Genomic DNA, 23,349 nt, shown 5'->3' with positions numbered 1-23,349 from the left:
ATCTAATTAACATGCTGATAATATTCAAAAGAAATGTGTATAGTTGCCCATTGTTCTTCTGAAAGGTTCTGGCTGTTCAAATGGATCAGACTGTACTGCTAATGTGGTTCCTTGTCAAAACTCCTTCTCTGACCAAACTGCTATGGGGTAGGGCCTGTGCAGACTCTGCAGCCCCTGACTCCTCTCACTCCAACAATGTCTTCCATGCTACTGGTGCTTTACATTTTAATTAATTTAGGCGTAGGTAAATGCAGGTTTTTTCTGGGTTATTTCAAAAGCATGTCCAAGAATATAGCCCAAGACCATTTCAAAATAATTTTAATAGCAATTTTTAATAAGGAGAACTGGACTTGCACTAAACCTTGGAAATACTTTCATATTTTATAGAAATACATTCAATACTTTTATTGAACACATTTGAGAATAATTTCACAAGTATTTTGCAAATATATGTAACATTATGTACCAATAATTTGGATTTAGCATTTACAAAGCAACTAATAAAAAAACATTCAAAGCATGGTATCAAGTTTTGAAATTTCAGTGAATAATGTCTTGCATGGATGAGGAATTCATTCAGGCAAATCAGTATCTGCCCTTTACTATGTAGCTCCATGCCTCTGCTACACGGTTATCCTTCTTACACAACTGTTTTTAAGTTACTTTTTATGTGAAAACATCTAATTTTACGTAGACCACTGTGCATTATGATGAGGAAAAAAATGTCTGGTTTTCCATTAGGAGCCAAAATATCTACCAATCATGGTAGTTGACAGCTAAAGAATAAATAATTTTATGGCATTCTTAAAAGTCTAATTTCTGAAATGTTTGATATTTTTCTCAGAAAAATCATTATATACCATGTTTCAACAAATTGTCCAGTAATTTAAAAATATGAGGATCATGGCTAAAAATAACACTAAAAATATTACTTCATTCCCATTGGAAAAGTCTGAAAGTTTTACTGAATGTCCAAACAATTTCTCTATTCTTGTGTCTATTTTTAAAGAAATCTTTTTTACCCAAACAGTATGATTTAATTACATTTTCAAGAGGAGCACATTCTTTTTCTCTTACTTTAAAAAAATGTGTGGTGCTATTTTTCAAGAGCATACTAAAGAAAACAAAAGGTTTCAACCTAGCTTTGGGGAAGTGAAAGAGGCTGGGAAATTTATAAAACTTTTCTTCCCATCTCTCCTCGATGAGACATTTTATTGATTTTAGTTTCTATTTCCTGGCTGCAAAAAAACCCTTCTTTTTGTCTTTCAGTTTGTTTGCCATGCTTTGTTGGTTTGTTTTAGTCAGGGTATCCTGGTAAACTTGTGATCCTCCTTTTTGAAAGTAAGTTGTTCTTTGACAAAGCAACATACACACATAACCTAACACACAAGTGCATCAAGCAGGACAAAGAACAATGCTTACAGAGATATAAATTAATGAAAGAACCACACAGGAACTTCTCTATAAAACACCAAATTAAAATATTCTTATATAGAGAAGGGGCAATCTATCTATGTATGGAAAAGGAATAAAGAAGAAAATTATTTTGGCAAGGTATCTAAGCCTCACCTAAAATCTCAGCATTATTTTCTTACTTTGTTAAGTCCAAATTCATTCATAGCTTACCGATTTGTTAAGCCTCTTACATTATACTATGCTTCATTTGATTGTGCTTCACAATGGATAATAATCTGGTTTAAAACATGACCAATCCCAGTCCCACACTTAGGTTATCCTAACCATTGAACTGTATATCTCTCTTTCTCTTTAAATTCAGTTACTTTTTGGACCATTTTAAAACTCTGCATAAAATCTCCATGATACTTACATAAAAACAAATAGCAGTGAAACAATGAATTGGCCATTAAAATGTGTTTGATATCAGTTTATTGCATGTTTATAAAAGCTACTTTTTAATTAAAAGTCTCAGAAAGTACAAAATCTGACTCAGTACCAATAAGTTTATTTTACTTACTTGTCAAAATAGGTATCGCCCCATGACATTTTTATTGCTGTTTAACTGTGTAACGTTTTCAATCTTAACAAGTAACATGCTCCTTAAAGAGAGTAAATCTGTCTTAAACTTCTCCTCCCCTACACCACTTGGTGCACAACACTCCATCATTTTGGATGGCTGCGAAACAACAGCTCTACTAACTAAAACTCTAAAGTTGTATTCGCCTATACTTCCCAGGAGGAGAGTTTCTTTCTTGCCTTTTAAAGTGACAATGAGCCAGGGAATGAAGATGTAGACCCATCTGCTAGATTCTGAGGGATTGAGATGGAAACTTGGAATTTAACAGTGACAAATGTCTAGATAAGCTCACAACAAAGATAATGAGGTGGAAAAAGGACTCTAATGACTTAAGATTTTTTTAAATAATTTATTTTAGAAACCAAGTCTTAGAATTCCTTTAGGTTAAATAGTAAAATACTATGATATACTCATTTTACCATTATTTGACTCTATATTAATACGGAAGCAAAACACTGAAAATAACAGGGCATAGTGAAAGTGTATAGGTAAGTCATAGGATTTGGACTCAGATGGGGTTTGAGTGTCAGCACCCCTTCTTTTGCCACTGGCACCTGGGCAAGTTACTCTTGGTACAGTTTCCTTACCTCTGAAATGCTAATGATAATAAAGGTACCTTTCTTGCAGGGCTGCTATAAAAGTAAGTATGAAGAAGTGTTTATTAGTGTGGCTGGCACATATTAAATACTCAAGTAAAGTGATAGTTATTTTTAGTAACATATTTCTTTTCCAGCAGTTTAACTTGAAATTGAAAAAACATTTTTACAATTTGCTACATACCTTTCCACAAATCATTTGCTGTACTACGGTCTACAGTGCAGCCAAATATACCACCATTATTATATTAGCACCTCCCTACATTGCCAGACCTAGGCATCCACTGAGTGAAAATCCTATTTTAATTGAATATGAAGCACTATAAAAAGACCGACAAAAGTTAATTTGAAAAACTTACTATTCCTAGATCAAAGTTTTCTCTTCCTAGGGTTATATATAGTATCGTATACTCTTATTAATTACCTTGTGAGGAAAAGGAAAAGAAGCCTCTCTCGTGATGCAGGCTGATCTCGAGTACTGAAATAGGAGTAAATCTGAAGAGCAAATAAGACGAGCCAGAAAACCATGAACAGTACAGGGACTACCAGCTGATTCCACAGGGACATCCCCAAGGCTAGAAGGCCATATACCTCCACTACCTGAGTAAGAAAATAGGACTTTAGGAAAACACCTTGTATCACTTCAATAAACACATTTAAACACAAAAGAGTTTAACCTAAAGTACTGAAAGAGAAAAACTGAGTAGCTTTTCTTTTCTTGCAAGATTATTTCAACTAAATTCCTTCAAAGTTAGCTCTATACATACAAGTAGGAATTAGCATGTCTTTGTTAATTTTCTGACTTTGCATTATTATTAACAGTTGACACACATTCATCAAATGACAACAGTAAACTGCCCAGCAGTTCAGGGATAATGTCAAAATAAAGTCACAGTCAGAGTTCAACTACGTCAAGGGAGTGTGAGGAGCCTTGGTAAACTTACTCATGTCTAATCAAAATGATCAGGACTAGCATGAACGATGCAATACTGCTTGAGGGGCTAGGAGGAAGGGAAATATAAAAGAATTTTCCAGAGTTTATTCAGGAAGGTCACAGATGAGAAGTAGTTTGATGGAAGACAGAATAATCATTGGAGAAGTTTATTATGGAGCAAAGACAGGAAGTCTTTTCCCTCAGACAAATCAATTCCCCTTGCTCCTACTGTGTATTTATCAAGCAACATTTCTCAAATGATTTGGTTTGCCAAGTGTATTAACACCAGGGAAAAAGGTACACCTAAAAAAAGTTTATTAAACTACTATAAGTCAATAAATTAGCTGTCTAGTTTATAAAACAATTTCTTATGAGACTGATTAGGAGGAATTAATTCGCATAATCTGATTCAGCCTAGGAGTACAGCTGTAGCCAAGTTTCTGGAGTTACTAAGCCAGGGACCGGACCCTGGTAACACAACAAGGTTCTGCCAAGTAGGTTACAAACTCTAACCTAAGCAGCCAATTGGCTTGCCGGCATGCTCGGTGTGACACCAGAATGTTTCAAAAACTATAAAGACCTTAAATGAAAATACACTGACTTGTAGCTTATTCTAAATTTACATTTTTTCATCTATAAATCAAATATTTTTTCTAAAACTGAGTCACGATTAACCCCTATTTTTTCCCAACTAGAAAATATTGAAAGAAAAAGGAAATTGTCCAGTTAGCTGCAAAATTACTATTAGCAGCAAACTAATCACTGAGAGGTAGAGTACTTTTCCTTCTTTCCATTCAAGGAAAAGTCCACTAAAATACCTGACAGTTTCCACTTCTTGTCTATCCAATTCTTTCCAGGTCACGAATTTCGTAACCTATACTTTATTTTCAACTGCAACACCTTGTGCTACAAGAACCTTATGGCAACCAAGAAGGTAAACATGACACTGAAAAATGGAGGCTTTGTCCTTATGGTGACTAAATAAACAGTATCCAAGTAATATTTACTGAATATCTACCACTTCTTACAAACCAGGGTAGTTCCACAAGATTGAATTCAAATAAAAAATACATAAATGCATCATTCTGACTCTGCATACAACAACGCTTCCCCACGAAGAAACTGTTCAATGAGAGTATGAAAATAACTTCATCTTCTTCTGAAGATCTACTTTCAAGAGAGTTGCTCAAGTTAATCATTATGTAAGATGAAGAAATCAGTAGAATCAGGGTAAGGCCAAGAGCTTAGGAAATTTTTCTGGGAAATCTGCCCCTGGGGCCACAACAATAACAACAAGGAAAGGATTCATTTAGTAGTATCAGTTTGGCCAATCTGAAAGCTTCCTGTACCTTAGGGTCACGCACACAGTAAAGAGCTGCACACAGTAAAGAGCTAGGAGAGAATGCCCATTTTAATACTCTCTTTATACCAATGTCAGTTTTAAGACCTATTTTATATAGTGAAATTCACTGATTAAATCAAATAGAACTATTTATCTCCTCAATACCTACTGTTTGTGTCTGGAAGTAATCTGTTTGAGAGCAAAGGCTGATAAAAGTAGGAGAGACAGAAGCACGTTATGTTGGCAAAATCAGTCCAAGCACCACATCTAAATGAAATCTGTCGTACCATAGCCCAGAACTATTTAACTTCTCAGTCTATTAAACAAACGTAAGGAAAAAACTGTACTCACAGTAGGGCTATAATCAGGAAAAAAACAGGATTTGACCTCTAGGTATTCAATTCTACAACATTCTTGTCTTTGTTATCGTAGTTAACACTGAATTTCATCTACCTGGCACTGAACTCATTCAAATCTCATGGCTACCCTATGCGTTAAGTACAACAGTTATTATTAGCTCCATTTTACGGATAAGCAAACTTAAGTGACTAACCCCAGGTTACACAGCTGGTAAACAGCAGCATCAGAGTGAGAACCCAGACCATCTGCTTCTGGAGAAGCACTTACTTCACTTTACTGCCTCTCAATAGAACTTAATAAAGAATCTCAGATGCTCCTAATTAGGTTGAAAACAGTTACTATTTTGAAACTGTCAAACATAATGTTACCATGACCATGACTGTGAAATAAAAGTGAACTAAATCTTTAATATACTTAACGTTTATGTAGAATTTTATCTACACAGTCTTACCTGAACCAACTCTCTGTATGCAGACTTGGCAAGGTTATAAGGTACTAGAAGGTTAGACCCAAGAAAATAAAGAACTTCCAATCCAGTAAAAATCATAGCAAATTTGTTGATGATAACAATTGTCTCCAGAGGAACAAGGCAGAGGCGTGCTAGGAGAGGAAGCATGTGAGCTGAAAAGAGCCAAATCTGCTTCGTTTTCATGACACAGGAGCATAAAGTACACACCACCAACTGACCTAAAATGGGGGGGGAACATATTTAATTTCGAGATTTGGTATCCACAAAATAAAAACAAAACACTGTTGAAAAGGATGATGACACAGCTTTTGAAGGAGTTTAGTTAGGATCTCTTAGATAATATTTTAAATCAAATTTTAATTTCATCTGACCAAAATTACATGTTCTGTGAATTTTGAGCACCCATTCCCTAGGACTGACTTAAAAGAAGCAGCACAAATATCCACTGGTCTTCATCACATTCCAGGTGGCATATATAATATGGCAATTTTTTAAAATGTCTCATTCAAAAAAGAATTCAGTTACAACTAAATATATTTAGCTCCTTTTACAAAGGCCCTCAATATTTAACTGTTCTCCTCTAGAGGTGAAAGTATAAAATCCAAGAGATACAGTTACTTGTCCAAGATCATGCTGTGACAAGATTTATTCTGAGGTTTTCAATCTTTAATTGCTTCTACAGGACCATGCAAGCCTTCCCAAATGACTCAATAATGAGAAGTTAAAACTGAAAAGTTTAAACAACAAATTCTTCTCACAGAGGATTATGCATGATTATAGAAAAGTTAGGAAATACAGAGAAGTAAGAAGGAAAAAGAAGCCTCAATCTCCTACAATCCTGTCACCCAAAGGTAGTACTGTTAATGTCGTGTTCATTAAATAAAGTATTGCACGTAAAGCCTTAGCATTTTATCTGAAACCTAGGCAGTGCTCAAAGTTATTCATATTGTTACCTTTTCAGATTTATTCTATGCATGTGAATATACACAAATGTTTTATATAAAGGAGATTATAGCATACACACAATCAGCTTTTTTTATTTAATACATATTATGCATATATCTCTCAAATAAATAAATAAATAAAGGCTTTTGTTGTTTTTTTAGTTAAAAAACTGAATGCACATGACAATATTAGCATTTGACTATTTTCAAATATTTCATAATTATAAAATGATTTGTTATGAATAAGCCTGTACATTTATGACATCATTGTATAAACTACTTGGAGCACATTTCCTAATATTTTCTTAGCCTAAATTCCTATAAGTGGGATTACTGAGTCAGAAGAAACATTTTTTAAGGCTTTTAACACATACTGTCAATTGCCCTACAGACACAAAACACACAGTGTACAGGGGTGCCCATTTTCTCACCTACCTGTCAACAGTGAAAATAATTTAAGAAAGGGAAGGGCAAGGAATATTTTCTAAGTTTTTGTTAAATTTGTATTTTGTCGTTTACCAGTAGCACTGAACATTACCAATAAGTAATGGGTTGGCCAAAAAGTTCGTTCAGGTTTTTCCGTAACCTTACAGAAAAACTCAAACGAACTTTTTGGCCAATCAACATGTAAACGCATTTGCAATTATTTGGCAAAACGTTTGTTCACATTCTTTGTCTATTATTTTACTAGGATATGTAGCCTTCTGTTGTTTGATCGAGATATTAACCTCCTTTATCATATGATTCTATTTTCCCAATCTGTCATTTGAGTATTTTAATAACTTTTTTCTCTCATAGTATAGAAGTTTGTATTATAAAGAGTCAAACCTATCAATCTTTTCCTTAATTGTTTCTACTTCTGGTGCCATGGTTAATTATATGGCTCCCCCTACTCAAGATTATACATGTAATCACCTATATTTTCTTTAATTTAAAAATTAATATATATGGAAATTATTTTAGAATAAGGTAAAAAGTAAAAACCTATGTTTGTTTTTCCAGATGTGTAGTCAGTTGTCTCAAAACTAGCTATTGGAATCATCCAATTCTTTTCTCATTAATTTGAAATGCCACTTTGGTATACTTCAGAATCTTCTGTATATTTTGTGTCTGTGTCAGAACTTGCTAATTTTTTTCAGTGCTCTACTCTGATGACAGTGCCCACTATTCCTTTTCACTGACTGGACAAGTCTCCTCTTATTGCTCCTCTCAGAATTTCTTAGAGATTCTTGAACATGTCATCTTCCAAATTAATTTAAGAATCAGTCAGATTCTCTTCCTTCTTGCCAATGAAAAGCAAAACAATATTTTTAGATTCTAATTTGTGTTCTATCCATATTATTGTTAGAAGAATTCAAAAACTGCAACTATTTTTATACAAAGCTGAAAATTTATTAACAATCTACTACACTGTATGTAACATATGTGGTATTTTTTCCCACAAAGTATTAATTTTAGCCTTTAAAGAACTGATATTCAAATCACATGAATAACATTCATAAAGGCATTAAGAAAGAGAAAAACACCTAATAATAAAGAAAACTGAGGCAGCTCCCGCCCCCCCCACCAGCTTGCTCTCACCCTCTGCTCCCTTGCAGTGTACTCAATAGATCTCGCTTTCTACCCTCACTTCTGGCTCGGTAAATTCTTTTACCACCCACATTGCCAGCCCCATCACCACACTCCACAGCATTTTGGTGGCCCATACAGGGAATGCCTCTCTCTGCCTTTTCTAATCAGTCTTCCAATAGTAGTGATCGGCCTAATGACTTGGGGCAATCGAAGGTCCCCGGCCAGGGTTATTGCTCAGCGGGACCCAAGGTCTCCAGACGGGCTCCGACTCACTGTCACCCCAAGGGCTACATTCTGGAAAGTCTTTTCTCCTCTTCAACACTGCCGATGGTCTAAGGTCCCTGGAGACCAGGGATTGCACATCCTGACTCCCTGGCGGACCTAAAGCCCAGTCCCATATCGACTGACTGTCCCTGCCCGATGGGGTGGTAGTGTCCTTTGGGCCTAGCTTTGGGACTCCTCACTTCTAACACCTGATGCATTCGGCAGCGGCAGATCTTCTGGGGCAAATCCAGGCACACTGTGAGATCCTCTTTTCTCTTTCCATCCTGATCCACCAACGTCACCAAGTACTTCAAACAAGTTGCTACAAAACCAACTTCATTCCATCAAGCTACAAATGGTGACAAGACAAGGATTCCAACCCCTAGAATCAATACAGTTGACTACTCTCAAACAGGCCTCCCAAAATTTCTATTCACACAGAATCCCACAGCCCCACAGCCGACCAGCAAAGCCAACTGGGACCCAATGTTGCCCTTTCTCAGCAGGAAGTAGCCCAAGATGATGTCGTTGCCCAGATGTCAATGATTTGACTCTGCTGATCTGACAGGGGGGAAATGTAGAGCTTAACAAAAGAACAGCCATCTTAGGCTGGGGCGGTCCTTTTAAGATAAGACAAATGCACTCTCCCCGCAACGGGAAATTATCAGTAGTCACAAGCAGTTGGCATTCCAGGCAGATAGAGCTATGACACAGCCAGCCCTAACCACCAAACGGGTGGAACATTAATCCAAGGGTGACCAGAGGGGACCATAAAAGAAGCCCAGTTTCTCTCCCCTAGTGCAGACCCCCTCTTGGTCTCTCCTGCAGTGTACTCAATAAATCTCACTTTCTACTCTCAGAAAAAAAAAAAAAAAGAAAGGAAGAAATAGAAAACTGAGAAGAGGCCACCTAGTAAGATAAGTCAACAAAATCTTAGGGGCTAGATAACAACTATCAGGCCACTACTCTTTCCCCACCCTGAGAAGAAGACTGAATTTTGCTCTCCGGAAAGGCTGAAATAGGCTCCTGGGCACCGTGCACAGCTCAGGGCAGAGGTGAGGTGCAGTGCCCAAATGAAAAATGGAGATTAAAATAAAAGTCTGCACCCAGAAAGATGAGATCACTCTAGATCTCCAAACACTGCTGCCATGTTAATTGCCACCCAGCTCTTGTCACTGACACTAGCCTCCCCTACAGGAGACAGAAAGATTCTTCTTTGGGGAAACTGACCCAAGTCCAAGTGAAAAGACCTACAAATACACACACTTAGGGGGGTGCCCCCAAAAACAGCCAGTCGCACTTGACACCAAATGTGAAACATACCCGTTGGTAAGCCTTAAAGAGATTCCAATCGACAACTTAATAACTCACTTTAATACAAATGATCACACAAGGATATTTAAGTAAAACTTACAGTTTATCAGCCTCATATGGGGTCTAGGCATCAGTATTTATAATTTTTTATGTAATATAACCAGGTGATTCTAATCCAGGCTTAAGAAATACTGCTGTCCCAGGTAAGGCAAAGACCAAAACAAATGGAGAGAACGCAAGGAACAAAAGAAAGCTTCAGGGGCTTCCCTGGTGGTGCAGTGGTTGAGAGTCCGCCTGCCGATGCAGGGGACACGGGTTCGTGCCCTGGTCCGGGAGGATCCCATATGCTGCGGAGCGGCTGGGCCCGTGAGCCACGGCCACTGAGCCTGCACATCTGGAACCTGTGCTCCGCAACGGGAGAGGCCACAGCAGTGAGAGGCCCGCGTACCACGAAAAAAAAAAAGAAAGCTTCAAAGTAAATAATATATCTAAGAAATTTAAAAGACTGTCACAATAAAAAGAAAACAAACTCCAGGATATTAAAATATATAACAACAAAAGGGTTGTAAGATAAAGTTGGGAAATCTCAGAAAGTAAGACAAAGAGAGAGACAGAGAGAGAGAAAAAGGAAAATGGAACAGTAAGAAAATTAGGGGCTCAATGTGGGAGGAACCTTACCAATTAAAAGAATTTCCAGAAAGGGACAAAAGAGAAAACAGCAGGGAAAAGTTAGGTGAGTTAAAAGGAGAAAGGCCTCTGCGGAATGATACCTGAGAGTAGAGAGGAGTGGTACAGGAGAAAACCGATTTTCATCATAAAATTGTGGTATTTCTTGACTTTTAAAAGTAACTATATTTCTCTGATTAAAAAATTAGCTAAAACTCTGAAAGAAATAAAATACTCAGAGGAAATGCTTTAACATTAGGAATGATTAGGAATTTTCATTCTGGTACGTCTTACTTTCACTGTACTCATAGCTATGATATTTAAATTTCCTTTTTCAAGTTCTCAGAGCTTTCTGAGAATCTGCTGCCTGTGTTATAATCGTCAGTTTGGCTCAAATAAAATTCTCTTTTTTCTTCTTAAAAAAAAAAAATTTCCTTGTTCAGCATGCTGTAAACTTCCTTTAAGCTCTGAAAATTCCCATAAGTCTAGGACAGCACATTCGGTGTTCACCTCTGGGGTTACAGGCTTCATTTATCTTCTTTCACAGAAGACTATGACTCATATGCTGTGATTCTCTTTAAGAGAAGACTACTCCTCTTATTTAGGTGAAAGAAGGAAGGAGTCATACTGTTAGCGGAAATCTTTCCTATAGCTCCAGAAGAAAAGGAAGTTGTTTAACTTGACATGCCTATTCCAACTGACAATTCTGAATAAATCAAAATCACAATGTACTCTTTGGATTTCAGAATTCCACTGTAAGAACTATCTCCAAGAAGTCTGTAATCCTAAGAAATGATGGCATATTCAAATTACTTAATTTTTCATTAAAAGTTCATTAGTGAAACGGAAAAAAGGAGTAGAAAGTTACTTTAAAATCAAAGTCTAAAGAAAATTGCTACTTAATAGTTTACGGATTTTGTTTTATTTCCAATTAATTGAATCTTAGTTGAGTAAACACACTATCATAACCACTGATAGGAAAAATTTAAGGAAATATACAGATTTATACTAAATTGCGTCCATTATAGAATAAAAGAGAACACTTCATGAGTTTTCTAACCTAGCAAATATTTTCATACTTGGATGTCACCACTACTGAATATACCAATTCATGGGATATAGCCATAAAGCAACATTATTTTTGTGTCCTACTGTCTTAAAAGCCACTCTGTGAACTGAGTGTTCTCCTGCCCCTAAGGCAAGTCCCATACCTTTTCTATCTAGCACAGGTTATACAATCTAATCTAATCTAATCTAATCTAATCTCAATCTAATAACAAACAAAACTTTGAAACTGATTTAAAGTTGAGGGTTTTCCTTTATTCCAGCTGAGGCCTCCTACGGCATAACAAAACCTGCAATTGTGAGAGGGAGTAGAGAGGTTAAGGCAATCTTCCTCTTTCTCTGCCAGCACAATCTCACTCTTTTCCTGACTTACTCACGACTGAAGCAGGCAGGGAAGGAGAGGGAGGGAAGTAGAAAATTCCTACTGAACTATGTTCTTACAATGGTACGGTATTGGTGCTCCCGGCAGTTGGCGTATTTAAAATGGATCGATCTCCTTTCTCCTGGGCACTTTTAAGGATTCTTCTGATTGTTCCCATCACTGCGGATCTCTCATCTGCAGTACCCTTGATGCTTGTTATGTACCCTCCTCTGGCTATTTTTGGTTCTTTCCTCAGCTCCTTAAATTCAATCCCTGTTGGAGTCTTCTCATCCTTTATAAGGGCCCTCTTGGGAGGACCTAAGAAAATTCCATTGACTCTTGGGGCCCTCATCTAGTCCACAGTAAACTAACATCCTTTGCCTACACAGATTAGATGATACAGGAGAACCTCTCAAGACATTTTCACTCCACAGTCAGAAACTCAACAGCCAGCCAGCCAGCCCAGTGCTGGCCTTTATATCAGACTAGAATTATAATACAAGCCATATATATAATGTTTAATATTCTGGTAGCATCATTTTATAAAGGTAAAAAAAAAGTAAAATTAATTAATAATATATTTTATTTAACCTAATATTTCCCAAATATTATCACATAGACATTCAATCTATATTAAAAAATTAACAAGACAGTCTACATCGTTTTTGTACTACATTTGAGAAATTGGATGTGTTTTACACTACAGTATATTTTAATTTGGACTAGTCACATTTCAAGGGCTCACAAGCCATATGTGGCTTGTTTTGGATGGTGTAGCTTTAGATATTGCAGGCCTAGGTTGGACACCAGTCTGTAGTATCCCCCCTAAGCCACAAAAAAATATGTGTCTCCAAATGGTCTACCACTAAATTCTCTAAATGAGAAGGGCCCGGCAGGTATTTCAGAGAAAACAGCTCCCTAAAGAAATCCTCCTTCAAATCCCAACATTCAACCTCTTAACACCCTCTACATGGGTGAATTTAAGAATTACATACTATGGGCTTCCCTGGTGGTGCAGTGGTTGAGAGTCCACCTGCCGATGCAGGGGACACGGGTTCGTGCCCCGGTCCGGGAAGATCCCACATGCCGCGGAGCGGCTGGGCCCGTGAGCCATGGCCGCTGAGCCTGCACGTCCGGAGCCTGTGCTCCGCAACGGGAGAGGCCACAACAGTGAGAGGTTTTCTCTCACTTTCTTTTTTGCAACTTTGGCATGGTAGGGTCTAGTATTTCACTTTGGACTGTATCTATATTGTTTTGGGGTCCTAGCCAACACTTCTGTTTTAAGCATTCTGCTACCTGAATATTTCAATCATGTCTCAAGTTCTTGATGTTTCTGGCACTTTATTTTTGACTATAGGATAATGGCTTTCAACAACAGTAAACAATATTAAGACATTACATATTTCATTTTAATCTTACAAAGTAATTATTAGCTTTATTTTAAAATTAATCTTCCCAAATACTTACATTACCCTTAAAAAAACACAAGCAACTACAGGCTATATGTGATCATAAACATGTAAAATAAGAAACACCTATGTATGAAAGAAAAAGACTAACATTTAACAATGGCTATGTTTTGAAAGTCATCATGAATAACTTTGAGTTTTCCAATTTTTTGTATTAAGTATGAACCAATTTTAGAAAATAGTAATTAAGATTGGTTGGTTCCTACGTACACTTTTAATTCTTTTATAATACTTACCTATTAAGGCTGTGGTAAACCGATTCATGGAGAGAGGTTCTAAATACATTGGTCCTTCATAGGCGGACTCCAGTTCACTCCTAACGTAGTCCCTAAATAAGTAAAATGATAAGAATGTATTAGATACATTCCAAGCACATATGGGAGATAGAAGCTGCTATAGCACAGCATTCTTATAAAAAGCATATTATGTTAATAACACCTCTATCCACATCTATACTAAGGAAAACTTTAGGTACAAAAAATTATAGAGGGATTGCCTTCATCTCCTTCGTCCATGCACTGGAAACAGAATTTACTGAAACTGAATTTTACTATGCAGAGAAGCAGCCAAAGCTCCACTTTGTGGGATTTTCTTTCTTCCCACGACCTTATTAAATAATTTATGCCCAGGAAAAAGCCAGTTGAGATGCCATCTCTCAACCCTACTACTTAACTGATAACACCTAATACTATTACATTGAATTTCCCCTCTTTTGACTAGCTTCCATCATCCCTCCCATCTTCTTTTCCCCAAAGTTTTGTCCCAAGTTATACTTAATTAGTTACAGGTAAAATCACAAACTAGCTAGCAAACTAGCTTGTAGCAGGACAATCCTTAAAAACTGTCACTTTCAAGTCTACAGGGAATCTATAATTAGAATTATAATATTTTGTAGGCTACAAACTTATTTTGAGATAAATCAAATCAAATATTCCTTTTAAAACTTAATTCATTTAACATTGATCACTGAGAAATAACAAGATTTAAGTATTGGCCAAAGAGCCTTTACACTCTGAGAAAACAGAACTTTTAGGGCAGAGGCAGGAAGCACAAAAAGGGAGAATTTACTTTATTATCAATAAGTTCAGTGGTAATAGTAGAACATGATTGTCTTAAGTTCTTCTGACATCAAAGTAGGAAAGTTTGTGTTAAAAAAATTTTCCCTTTCTTCAATTGCTGAATGCTTTATTCACTGTACTTTAATAGTTTTAATGTTTCAAGTATTTCTGAAAAACTCAGATGGCTGTATTTACTTTTTCCATGAAATTGCTTCCTATTAGGCAATCAAGTTGAATTCCTTTAGCATAACATAGCCAAACAAGAAATGACCTTTACAAAATCAGCAAGGAGAGTATTGCCAAAAATCAACATTAAAAACTAAAATAAAAATTTAAAGCAGTTTTGGGAACAATTATAAAAACCAATGAATGACTAAGCTTCTTGGGTGATTTTGCAATTCTCCTCTATAACTCTAGGAGGATTATTTGTAACAAATAAAGTCTCTTTCTAGTAAAGAGAAAGCCAAATTCTCAAGGGGAATGATTCTAATGCAGTGGCTGTCAACCAGGGGTGATTTTGCCCCTGAAGGGATAGTCTGCAATGTCTGGAGACATTTTTAGTTGTCACAGCTTGGAAGGGTGGAGGGGTGCTACTGGCACCTAAGCCAAGATGTTGCTAAAACATTCTACAGTGCACAGAACAGCCCCCACAACAAAGAATTACCCACTCCAGAAGGTCAGTGGTTGAAATCCTGTTTTAATGTAGAGAGACACAAACGCTACACATGCAAATTATATATAAATATCTGATTACTAGAGTAGTATAGGTAACCGTCAATGTAATTATTATATTTTATATAGCTTTAAGACAGAAAGCTAAAGAATTAAGAGAATTATGAAGTTTAAAATAGACACATAACTACCATGTACGTTTACGAAGTCTTTGAAAATGCTATTAAAGAAATAAATTTATATTTAAAAGAGATGTAGCTCTGAGTCCCAGTACTACCTAGGCCTTTAAAGCCAAATAATTTCTTTTTGGCCATAGCACATCCCTCTCAAATAGATCCAGTTTAATAAAGAGAGGCCACGTGGGACTTCCCTGGCGGTCCAGTGGTTAAGACTTCGCCTTCCAATGCAGGGGGTGCAGGTCTGATCCTGGGTCAGAGAGCTAAGATCCCACATTCCTAGCGGCTGAAGGACCAAAACATAAAACAGAAGCAATATTGTAACAAATCCAATAAAGACTTAAAAAAATTTAAATTAAAAAATAAAAAGAGGCCAGGGACAGCCCATAAAGACAAAAGGCAGGTTGGTGTTTGCCAGGAGGTGGGGGGAGGGGGAATGGAAACAACTATTTAAGGGTAGCAGGTTTCATTCTGGGGTGATGAAAATGGAATTAGATAATGGTGACGGTTATACAACATTATGAACGTACTATATGAACTGTTCGCTTTAAAAGCTTAATTTTGTTATGTGAATTTCACCTCAGTAAAAAAGGGGGGCCTACAAGAGCACTACCTCCAAGGGGAAAAGCCAAAAGACGGACCAAAAGGACCTCAGTCCCAGGAGTTCTCTCACACAGAGGGGCAAGGGGAGGAGATGACAGAGTTGAGTTCCCTGTCTTATTTTCTCTCACATGTTTGCTTTTGTCATCATATTACTGATGTTTCATAAGAAACTCAGGAAACTCAACATTATCAAGAATTTCTTATTGCTGAGACATTTGCTAACTGTTTTGTATTATTTCCTAGCCTACTTTAGTTTACCCTCTTTTTAAAAGCCTCTTTGTTTTTCTTTAGCCCCTTACCTTAAATTCTAATTTCACATAACAAAACTTCTAAGGAAAATTAATATTTTCTATACTTTTTTATTCTAACTCAAAAAGAATCTGCTGTATACCTATGTTGCTAGCACACTGCTAGGCCCTGAAAATACTGCGGTAGACAAGAAAGACACAGTTGCTGTTAGGATGAAGCTTACAAACCAGGAGAGGAGACATACATTAAACAAATACTCATGCTAACCATTATTAAATTACAATTGTGACAAATGCTGTAAGAAAAAAATATATAATGCTGTAATGGTCTTTTAAATTTTTATTTTTATATTCACAACTCTATTTAAAAATTATCTTCTATTATCTTCACTTCTAGATTCATATTTTTCCATTTAGCTAGTTTTTTCTGCCTTTTTACTTTACCTCTCATTCTATTTCATAGGGTTATTTTAAAGGGTTTAATGCAACTATTTCCTTTTCTTTTATCCAACCCTATGTTTCTTTGGTGGTTTTCTTGTTGTTTTTAAAGTTTCCTCTTAACTTTCTAATTCTTTTTATGATTTTCTTTTTAGTTCTTTTTCTCTTTCCGTGTTTCATTACTCTGTGATTTGTTGAGATTATAGGACACTAAGGGACGACTACATTCCAGAATAATCACCAACCTTTAGGCCACAATGACAACACCCTGAGTTTAAGCAGTTTCCGCCCACTAGCTCTCCCACTTTGCCCTCTTCTAAGACCCTATGAACAGCTCTCTCTCAATGCTGCAGCCTCTCCCAGGACTGCCCGACCTGTCATTGCAACAATCACCCTACCAAAGAAATTAACATCTTTCCTAGGCACCTCAGACCCTCTCCCCTTTGCTCAACTCCTATCTCTCAAGACAGTCTTCAGAATTTCTCTGTTTGGCTGACTCACCAATAGGCCCCACCTCAGTAAAGACAGCCAGACTCAGAAGGCCTGCAGCCCCTTTGGGTTGGCCGAGCTTGGCTTGCCAGAGCCAGGGCAGTGGCTTTGGTGGAGGCTAAACTACTAGTCTTGCCAAGCAGCCACTACTTACCTATCTCTTCTGAGAGAAGAATCTGAGCACTGCCTCCCAAACTATACAGAAAAACTGGTGAAAAAAAAAAAAAACTGGCAACATTAACAAAGATCTCTATATCTAAGTGATGTACAACTTCAGGGAATCTCATGCTGGCAATGAAAACTCTTGGTTACTCAGTTTCAACGGAGTGGGTCACTTACAACAGTAAAAAACAAGACAGTAAGCCTAAATAAGAAGGATCCAGAGAAAAGAATTATCCAAAATTCCATGAGTCATTTTAGGCCAAAATTTACTCTGAGGCAAGAGCCATGAAATACTATTTTTAACAGAATTTTATACCTATTTTAAGACTGAATCAGATGAGATGTTCAAAAGCAGTATCAGAATTTTTAAATTTAGATTTAAAGAATAGAATGCATTAAGTTAGTCAGAAACAAGAATTCCTGCATTCTGCTTGTAACTGAATAAAATCTTCCCCTTCTTAAACCTCTTTTTTCACTTGTGCAATCTGTGCAATGCTAACAATTAACGCTGAGCACCAGTAAACTGAACACTTTGAAAATCCACTTCTCTACACCCCTTGTGGTAGACTACTTTCCTGGTTGCAACTATTTGGGGGCATAAGGAATGTGTAAGATGTATAAAAAGAGCCCCAAGGATAGCTTACAATAGGAAAAACTCTTGCTATAAAGAGAAGTATACAAGTTATAAAAAAATAAATAACAACAAAACCTAGGAGCTTATCAATTCATCAGCTGATTAAAGACCTTTATTTCTAAGTCTCTCAAGCAACCTGGCTGCGTCACTGAACAACCTAGGAACAATCTGTACATTCTGGCCACTTAAAGCTTTCAAACAATATTAATTCCAAAGAAACCTAATCTATTTGTACACAGAACAAAGTCGTGAGCCCTCCAAGTTATCTTTCGCAATATGTGCGAAAAAAAGGCACTGCTCAATTTAAGAGATCCCAGATAATGAGATTTTTTTTTTTTTTTTTTTGGCCGCACAGTGCAGCATGCAGGATCTTAGTTCCCCAACCAGAAAGTGCAGAGTCCTAACCACTGGGCCACTAGGGAATTCCGAGATGTTCAAACACCGGGATTTGAGTACCTACCCTAAGCATTGTACTAGCAATTGAACAGTTCATCTACCCAGTTTCATCATTTAAATCTTCTCTGCCACACGGCCACCCTATTTTCTCTCTTCAGCTTCTTTCTGACCACCTACTAAATATTTAGTGCCTTGATCTGATAATGTTCAAAAGAAGAGAACATATCTGACACTGAAATGGACCAATTTTATTCCTGTCAAAATTAGGAGTTGAGTATATAATGATAAAATTCATTTTACAATTCCTTTATCTAACAACAGTTCTCAAATGAAAAAATCATGTTCCCCGGGTGACAACGTTTGGCAATTAGTGGTACTTTCTGGTTTCACAATTGTGGGGAAAGGGTATTCTGCAATCTGTTAGCAGAGACAGGGTGTTGTTAACATCCTGTAATGCACACAACTGCTCCATAGCAAAGAATGACACAGCCCAAAATGCTAACAGTTCCAAAAGAGACAACCCCTCATCTATAGCTTTGAATTACACAAGCTTTCATAAAATGCAGACCTAGTTATCTGTATTGACACATAAGTAACTCTTGGGAAAGTTTTACATTTGAAATCATAGTTACACACCCAAGACAAGGATGAAAAAGAGTACACTTTTATCATTTGAGACCCATGGGCTCTTAAGTCATACATGTACAAAATTGATACATTGGTTCATAAACCTAACAATAACACAAGGCATTTAAGAATAATGAAGTTTAAAATTTTAGAGAAAAACACTTAACTGTGGATATAAACCATGAAAACACTCTCACAGTAATGGTCATGTCACTTTGTACAATTTCTCTTTTTTTCCCTGTAGTTCTGGATAGTCTCAATTTTAAAGTAGGGTTGACGCTGTAAAATACATTCCTTAGATCACTCAAAATGAAAAGCATAGTTTAGAATTTTAAGTATTAAAGAACCTGACATTTATCAAATTCTAATGAGTTCAATTAGAATATTAATATTAAATGTTCATACTAACTGAGCTGTGCCCATGGATTTTCTAAAGTTTAATTCTTGTGAAGTGCAAGTTATACCCATTTTATAAACATATTCGAAACTAGTTTTTATTCACTTAAGGAGAATCAGCTTCATTATATGAGTAAAGGCATACCTTGGAGATACTGGGGGTTCAGTTCCAGACCACCACAATAAAGTGAATACCACAACAGAGCAAATCACATGAATTTTTTGGTTTCCCAGTGCATATAAGAGTTACGTTTACACTATACTGTAGTCTACTAAGTGTCCAGTAGCATGACGTCTAAAAAAAAATGTACGTACCTTAATTTAAAAATACTTTGTTGCTAAATAAAAGCTAACCATCAGCTGAGCCTTCAGCGAGTCATAATCTTTTTGCTGGTGGAGGGTCTTGCCTCAAGGTTGATGGCTGCTGACTGATCAGGGTGGTGGTTGCTGAAGGTTGGGGTGGCTGTGGCGATTTCTTAAAATAAGACAACAATGGATGGAGGACCTTCAAGATGGCGGAGGAGTAAGACGTGGAGGTCACCTTCCGCCCCACAAATACATCAAACTACATCTACATGTGGAACAGCTCCTACAGAACACCTACTGAACGCTGGCAGAAGACCTCTGACTTCCCAAAAGGCAAGAAACTCCCCAAGTACCTGGGTAGGGCAAAAGAAAAAAGAAAAAACAGAGACAGAAGAATAGGGACGGGACCTGCACCAGTGGGAGGGAGTCGTAAAGGAGAAAAGGGTTCCACACACTACAAAGCCCCTTCGCGAGCAGAGACTGGGGTAAGGGTGGTGGGGAAGCTTTGGAGCCACGGAGGAGGACACAGCAAGAGGGGTGCAGATGGCAAAGCAGAGAGATTCCCGCACAGAGGATCGGTGCCGACCAGGCTGGGAGCTGAGGCTCGGGCTTTGGAGGTCGGATCCCAGGGAGAGGACTGGGGTTGGCTGCCTGAACACACCCTGAAGGGGGCTAGTGCACCAAAGTTAGCTGGGAGGAAGTCCGGGAAAAAGTCTGGAACTGCCTAAGAGGCAAGAGACCATTGTTTCGGGGTGCGCGAGGAGAGGGGATTCACAGCACCGCCTAAATGAGCTCCAGAGAACAGCATAAGCCACGACTATCAGCGCGGACACCAGAGACAGGCATGAAACGCTAAGGCTGCTGCTGCAGCCACCAAAAGCCTGTGTGCAAGCACAGGTCACTATCCACACCTCCCCTCCTGGGAGCCTGTGCAGCCCACAACTGCCAGGGTCCCGTGATCCAGGGACAACTTCCCCAGGAGAATGCATGGCGCGCCTCAGGCTGGTGCAACATCACGCTGGCTTGCCCCACATTCCAATTATAACTACCGTAGCCCTCCCTCCTCCCGACCTGAGTGAGCCAGAGCCCCCTAATCAGCCGCTCCTTTAACCCCCTCCTGTCTGGGCAAAGAACAGACACAAGAGGGCAACCTACACACAGAGTGGGGCCAAATTCAAAGCTGAACCCCAGGAGCTGTGCAAACAAAGAAGAGAAAGGGAAATCTCTCCCAGCAGCCTCAGGATCAGCGGATTAAATCTCCACAATCAACCTGAGGTACCCTGCATCTGCGGAATACCTGAATAGACAAGGAATCTTCCCAAAATTGAGGCCGTGGACTTTAGGAGCAACTGTAGACTTGGGGTTTGCTGTATGTGACAGACTAGTTTCTGACTTTTTATGCTTATCTTAGTATAGTTTTTAGTGCTTGTTATCACTGGTGGATTTGTTTATTCGTTTGGCAGCTCTCTTATTTTAAAATTACTTTTTAAATTTTAATAATATTTACTTATTTTTTATTTCAATAACTTTATTTTATTTTTTTCTCCCTTTTCTTCTGAGCCGTGTGGCTGACAGGATCTTGGTGCTCCAGCCGCGACTCAGGCCTGAGCCTCTGAGGTGGGAGAGCCGAGTTCAGGACATAGGTCCACCAGGGACCTCCTGACCCCACGTAATATCAATCGGCGAGAGCTCTCCCAGAGATCTCCGTCTCAACGCTAAGACCCAGCTCCACTCAAAGACCAGAGAAGTCCAGTGCTGGACACCCCAAGCCAAACAACTAGCAAGACAGGAACACAACCCAAACCATTAGCAAAGAGGCTGCCTAAAATCATAATAAGTTCACAAACACCCCAAAGCACACCAGTGGACGTGGTCCTGCCCACCAGACAGACAGCATCCAGCCTCATCCACCAGAACACAGGCACTAGTCCCATCCACCAGGAAGCCTACACAACCCACTGAACCAACCTTAGCCACTGGGTGCAGACACCAAAAACAAGGGGAACTACGAACCTGCAGCCTGTGAAAAGGAGACCCCAAACACAGTAAGATAAGCAAAATGAGAAAACAGAGAAATATGCACCAGATGAAGGAGCAAGGTAAAAACCCACCAGACCAAACAAATGAACAGGAAATAGGCAGTCGACCTGAAAAAGAATTCAGATAATGATAGTGAAGATGATCCAAAATCTTGGAAATAGAATGGAGAAAATACAAGAAACGTTTAACAGGGACCTAGAAGAACAAAAGAGCAAACAAACAATGATGAACCACACAATAAATGAAATTAAAAATTCTCTAGAAGGAATCAATAGGAGAATAACTGGGGCAGAAGAATGGATAAGTGACCAGGAAGATAAAATAGTGGAAATACCTACTGTAGAGCAGAGTTAAAAAAAAGAATGAAAAGAATTGAGGACAGTCTCAGAGACCTCTAGGACAACAATAAACGCATCAACATTCAAATTATAGGGGTCCCAGAAGAAGAAGAGAAAAAGAAAGGGACTGAGAAAATATTTGAAGAGATGTCAGTTGAAAACTTGCTTAATACAGGAAAGAAAACAGTCAAAATTAAGTCCAGGAAGCACAGAGAGTCCCATACAGGACAAATCCAAGGAGAAACATGCAAAGACACATATTACTCAAACTATCAAAAATTAAATACAAAGAAAAAATATTAAAAGCAGCAACAGAAAAGCAACAAATACCATACAAGGGAATCCCTGTAAGGTTAAGAGCTGATCTTTCAGCACAGACTCTGCAAGCCAGAAAGGAGTGGCAGGACATATTTCAAGTGATGAAAGGGAAAAACCTACAACCAAGATTGCTCTACCCAGCAAGGATCTCATTCAGATTCAACAGAGAAATTAAACCTTTACAGACAAGCAAAGGGTAAGAGCCTTTAGCACCACCAAACCAGTTTTATAATAAATGCTAATGGAACTTCTCTAGGCAGGAAACCAAGAGAAGAAAAAGACCTACAATAACAAACCCCAAACAATTAAGAAAGTGGTAATAGGAACATACATATTGATTATTACCTTAAATGTAAAGGGATTAAATTCTCCAACTAAAAGACACAGACTGGCTGAATGGATACAAAAACAAGATCCATACATATGCTGTCTACAAGAGACCCACTTCAGACGTAGGGACACATATAGACTGAAAAAATGGAAATCAAAAGAAAGCTTGAGTAGTAATTCTCATATCAGACAAAACAGACTTTAAAATAAAGATGATTACAAGAGAAAAAGTACACTACATAATGATCAAGAGATCGATCCAAGAAGATATAACAATTGTAAATATTTATGCACTCAAGATAGGAGCACCTCAATACATATGGCAAATGCTAACAGCCATAAAAGGGGAAACTGACAGTAACGCAATAATAGTAGAGGACTTTAACACCTCACTTTCACCAAAGGACAGATCATCCAAAATCAAAATAAATAAGGAAACACAAGCATTAAATGACACATTAAACAAGATGGACTTAATTGATATTTATAGGACATTCCATCCAAAAACAACAGAATACACTTCTCAAGTGGTCATGGAACATTCTCCAGGACAGATCACATCTTGGGTCACAAATCACGTCTTGGTACATGTAAGAAAACTGAAATCATGTCAGGTATCTTTTCCGACCACAGAGCTGTGAGACTAGATATCAATTTCAGGAAAAAATCTGTAAATAATACAAACACATGGAGGCTAAGCAATACACTACTAAATAACCAAGAGATC

General features: G+C 37.8%; 1 protein-coding gene across 4 annotated transcripts in view; it reads right to left on the bottom strand.

The window, feature by feature from the left end:
* RNF145 (ring finger protein 145) overlaps positions 1-23,349 on the bottom strand; it is a 65,921-nt gene that overhangs the window by 16,458 nt on the left and 26,114 nt on the right. For 3 of the 4 annotated variants that reach the window (XM_089906145.1, XM_022566003.3, XM_089906146.1), the window contains 3 exons: positions 13,628-13,719; positions 5,719-5,954; positions 3,056-3,231 (listed from right to left, as the gene is read on the bottom strand). In XM_089906145.1, the coding sequence (XP_089762271.1) occupies positions 3,056-3,231; positions 5,719-5,954; positions 13,628-13,719 (504 nt within the window). Of the gene's footprint in view, positions 1-3,055; positions 3,232-5,718; positions 5,955-13,627; positions 13,720-19,605; positions 19,766-23,349 lie in introns of all 4 variants that reach the window. The other variant, XM_022566004.3, reaches the window with a different exon arrangement.

This window comes from Delphinapterus leucas, unplaced genomic scaffold (assembly GCF_059928025.1).
Source record: "Delphinapterus leucas isolate spDelLeu-1000000601 "Yukka" unplaced genomic scaffold, BTC_Dleu_Yukka2 spDelLeu_asBTCV2_sq79, whole genome shotgun sequence".
NCBI classification, from domain to species: domain Eukaryota; kingdom Metazoa; phylum Chordata; class Mammalia; order Artiodactyla; family Monodontidae; genus Delphinapterus; species Delphinapterus leucas.
Note: the sequence above shows the minus strand (reverse complement) of the source record. Positions and strands in the feature narration are given on the sequence as shown.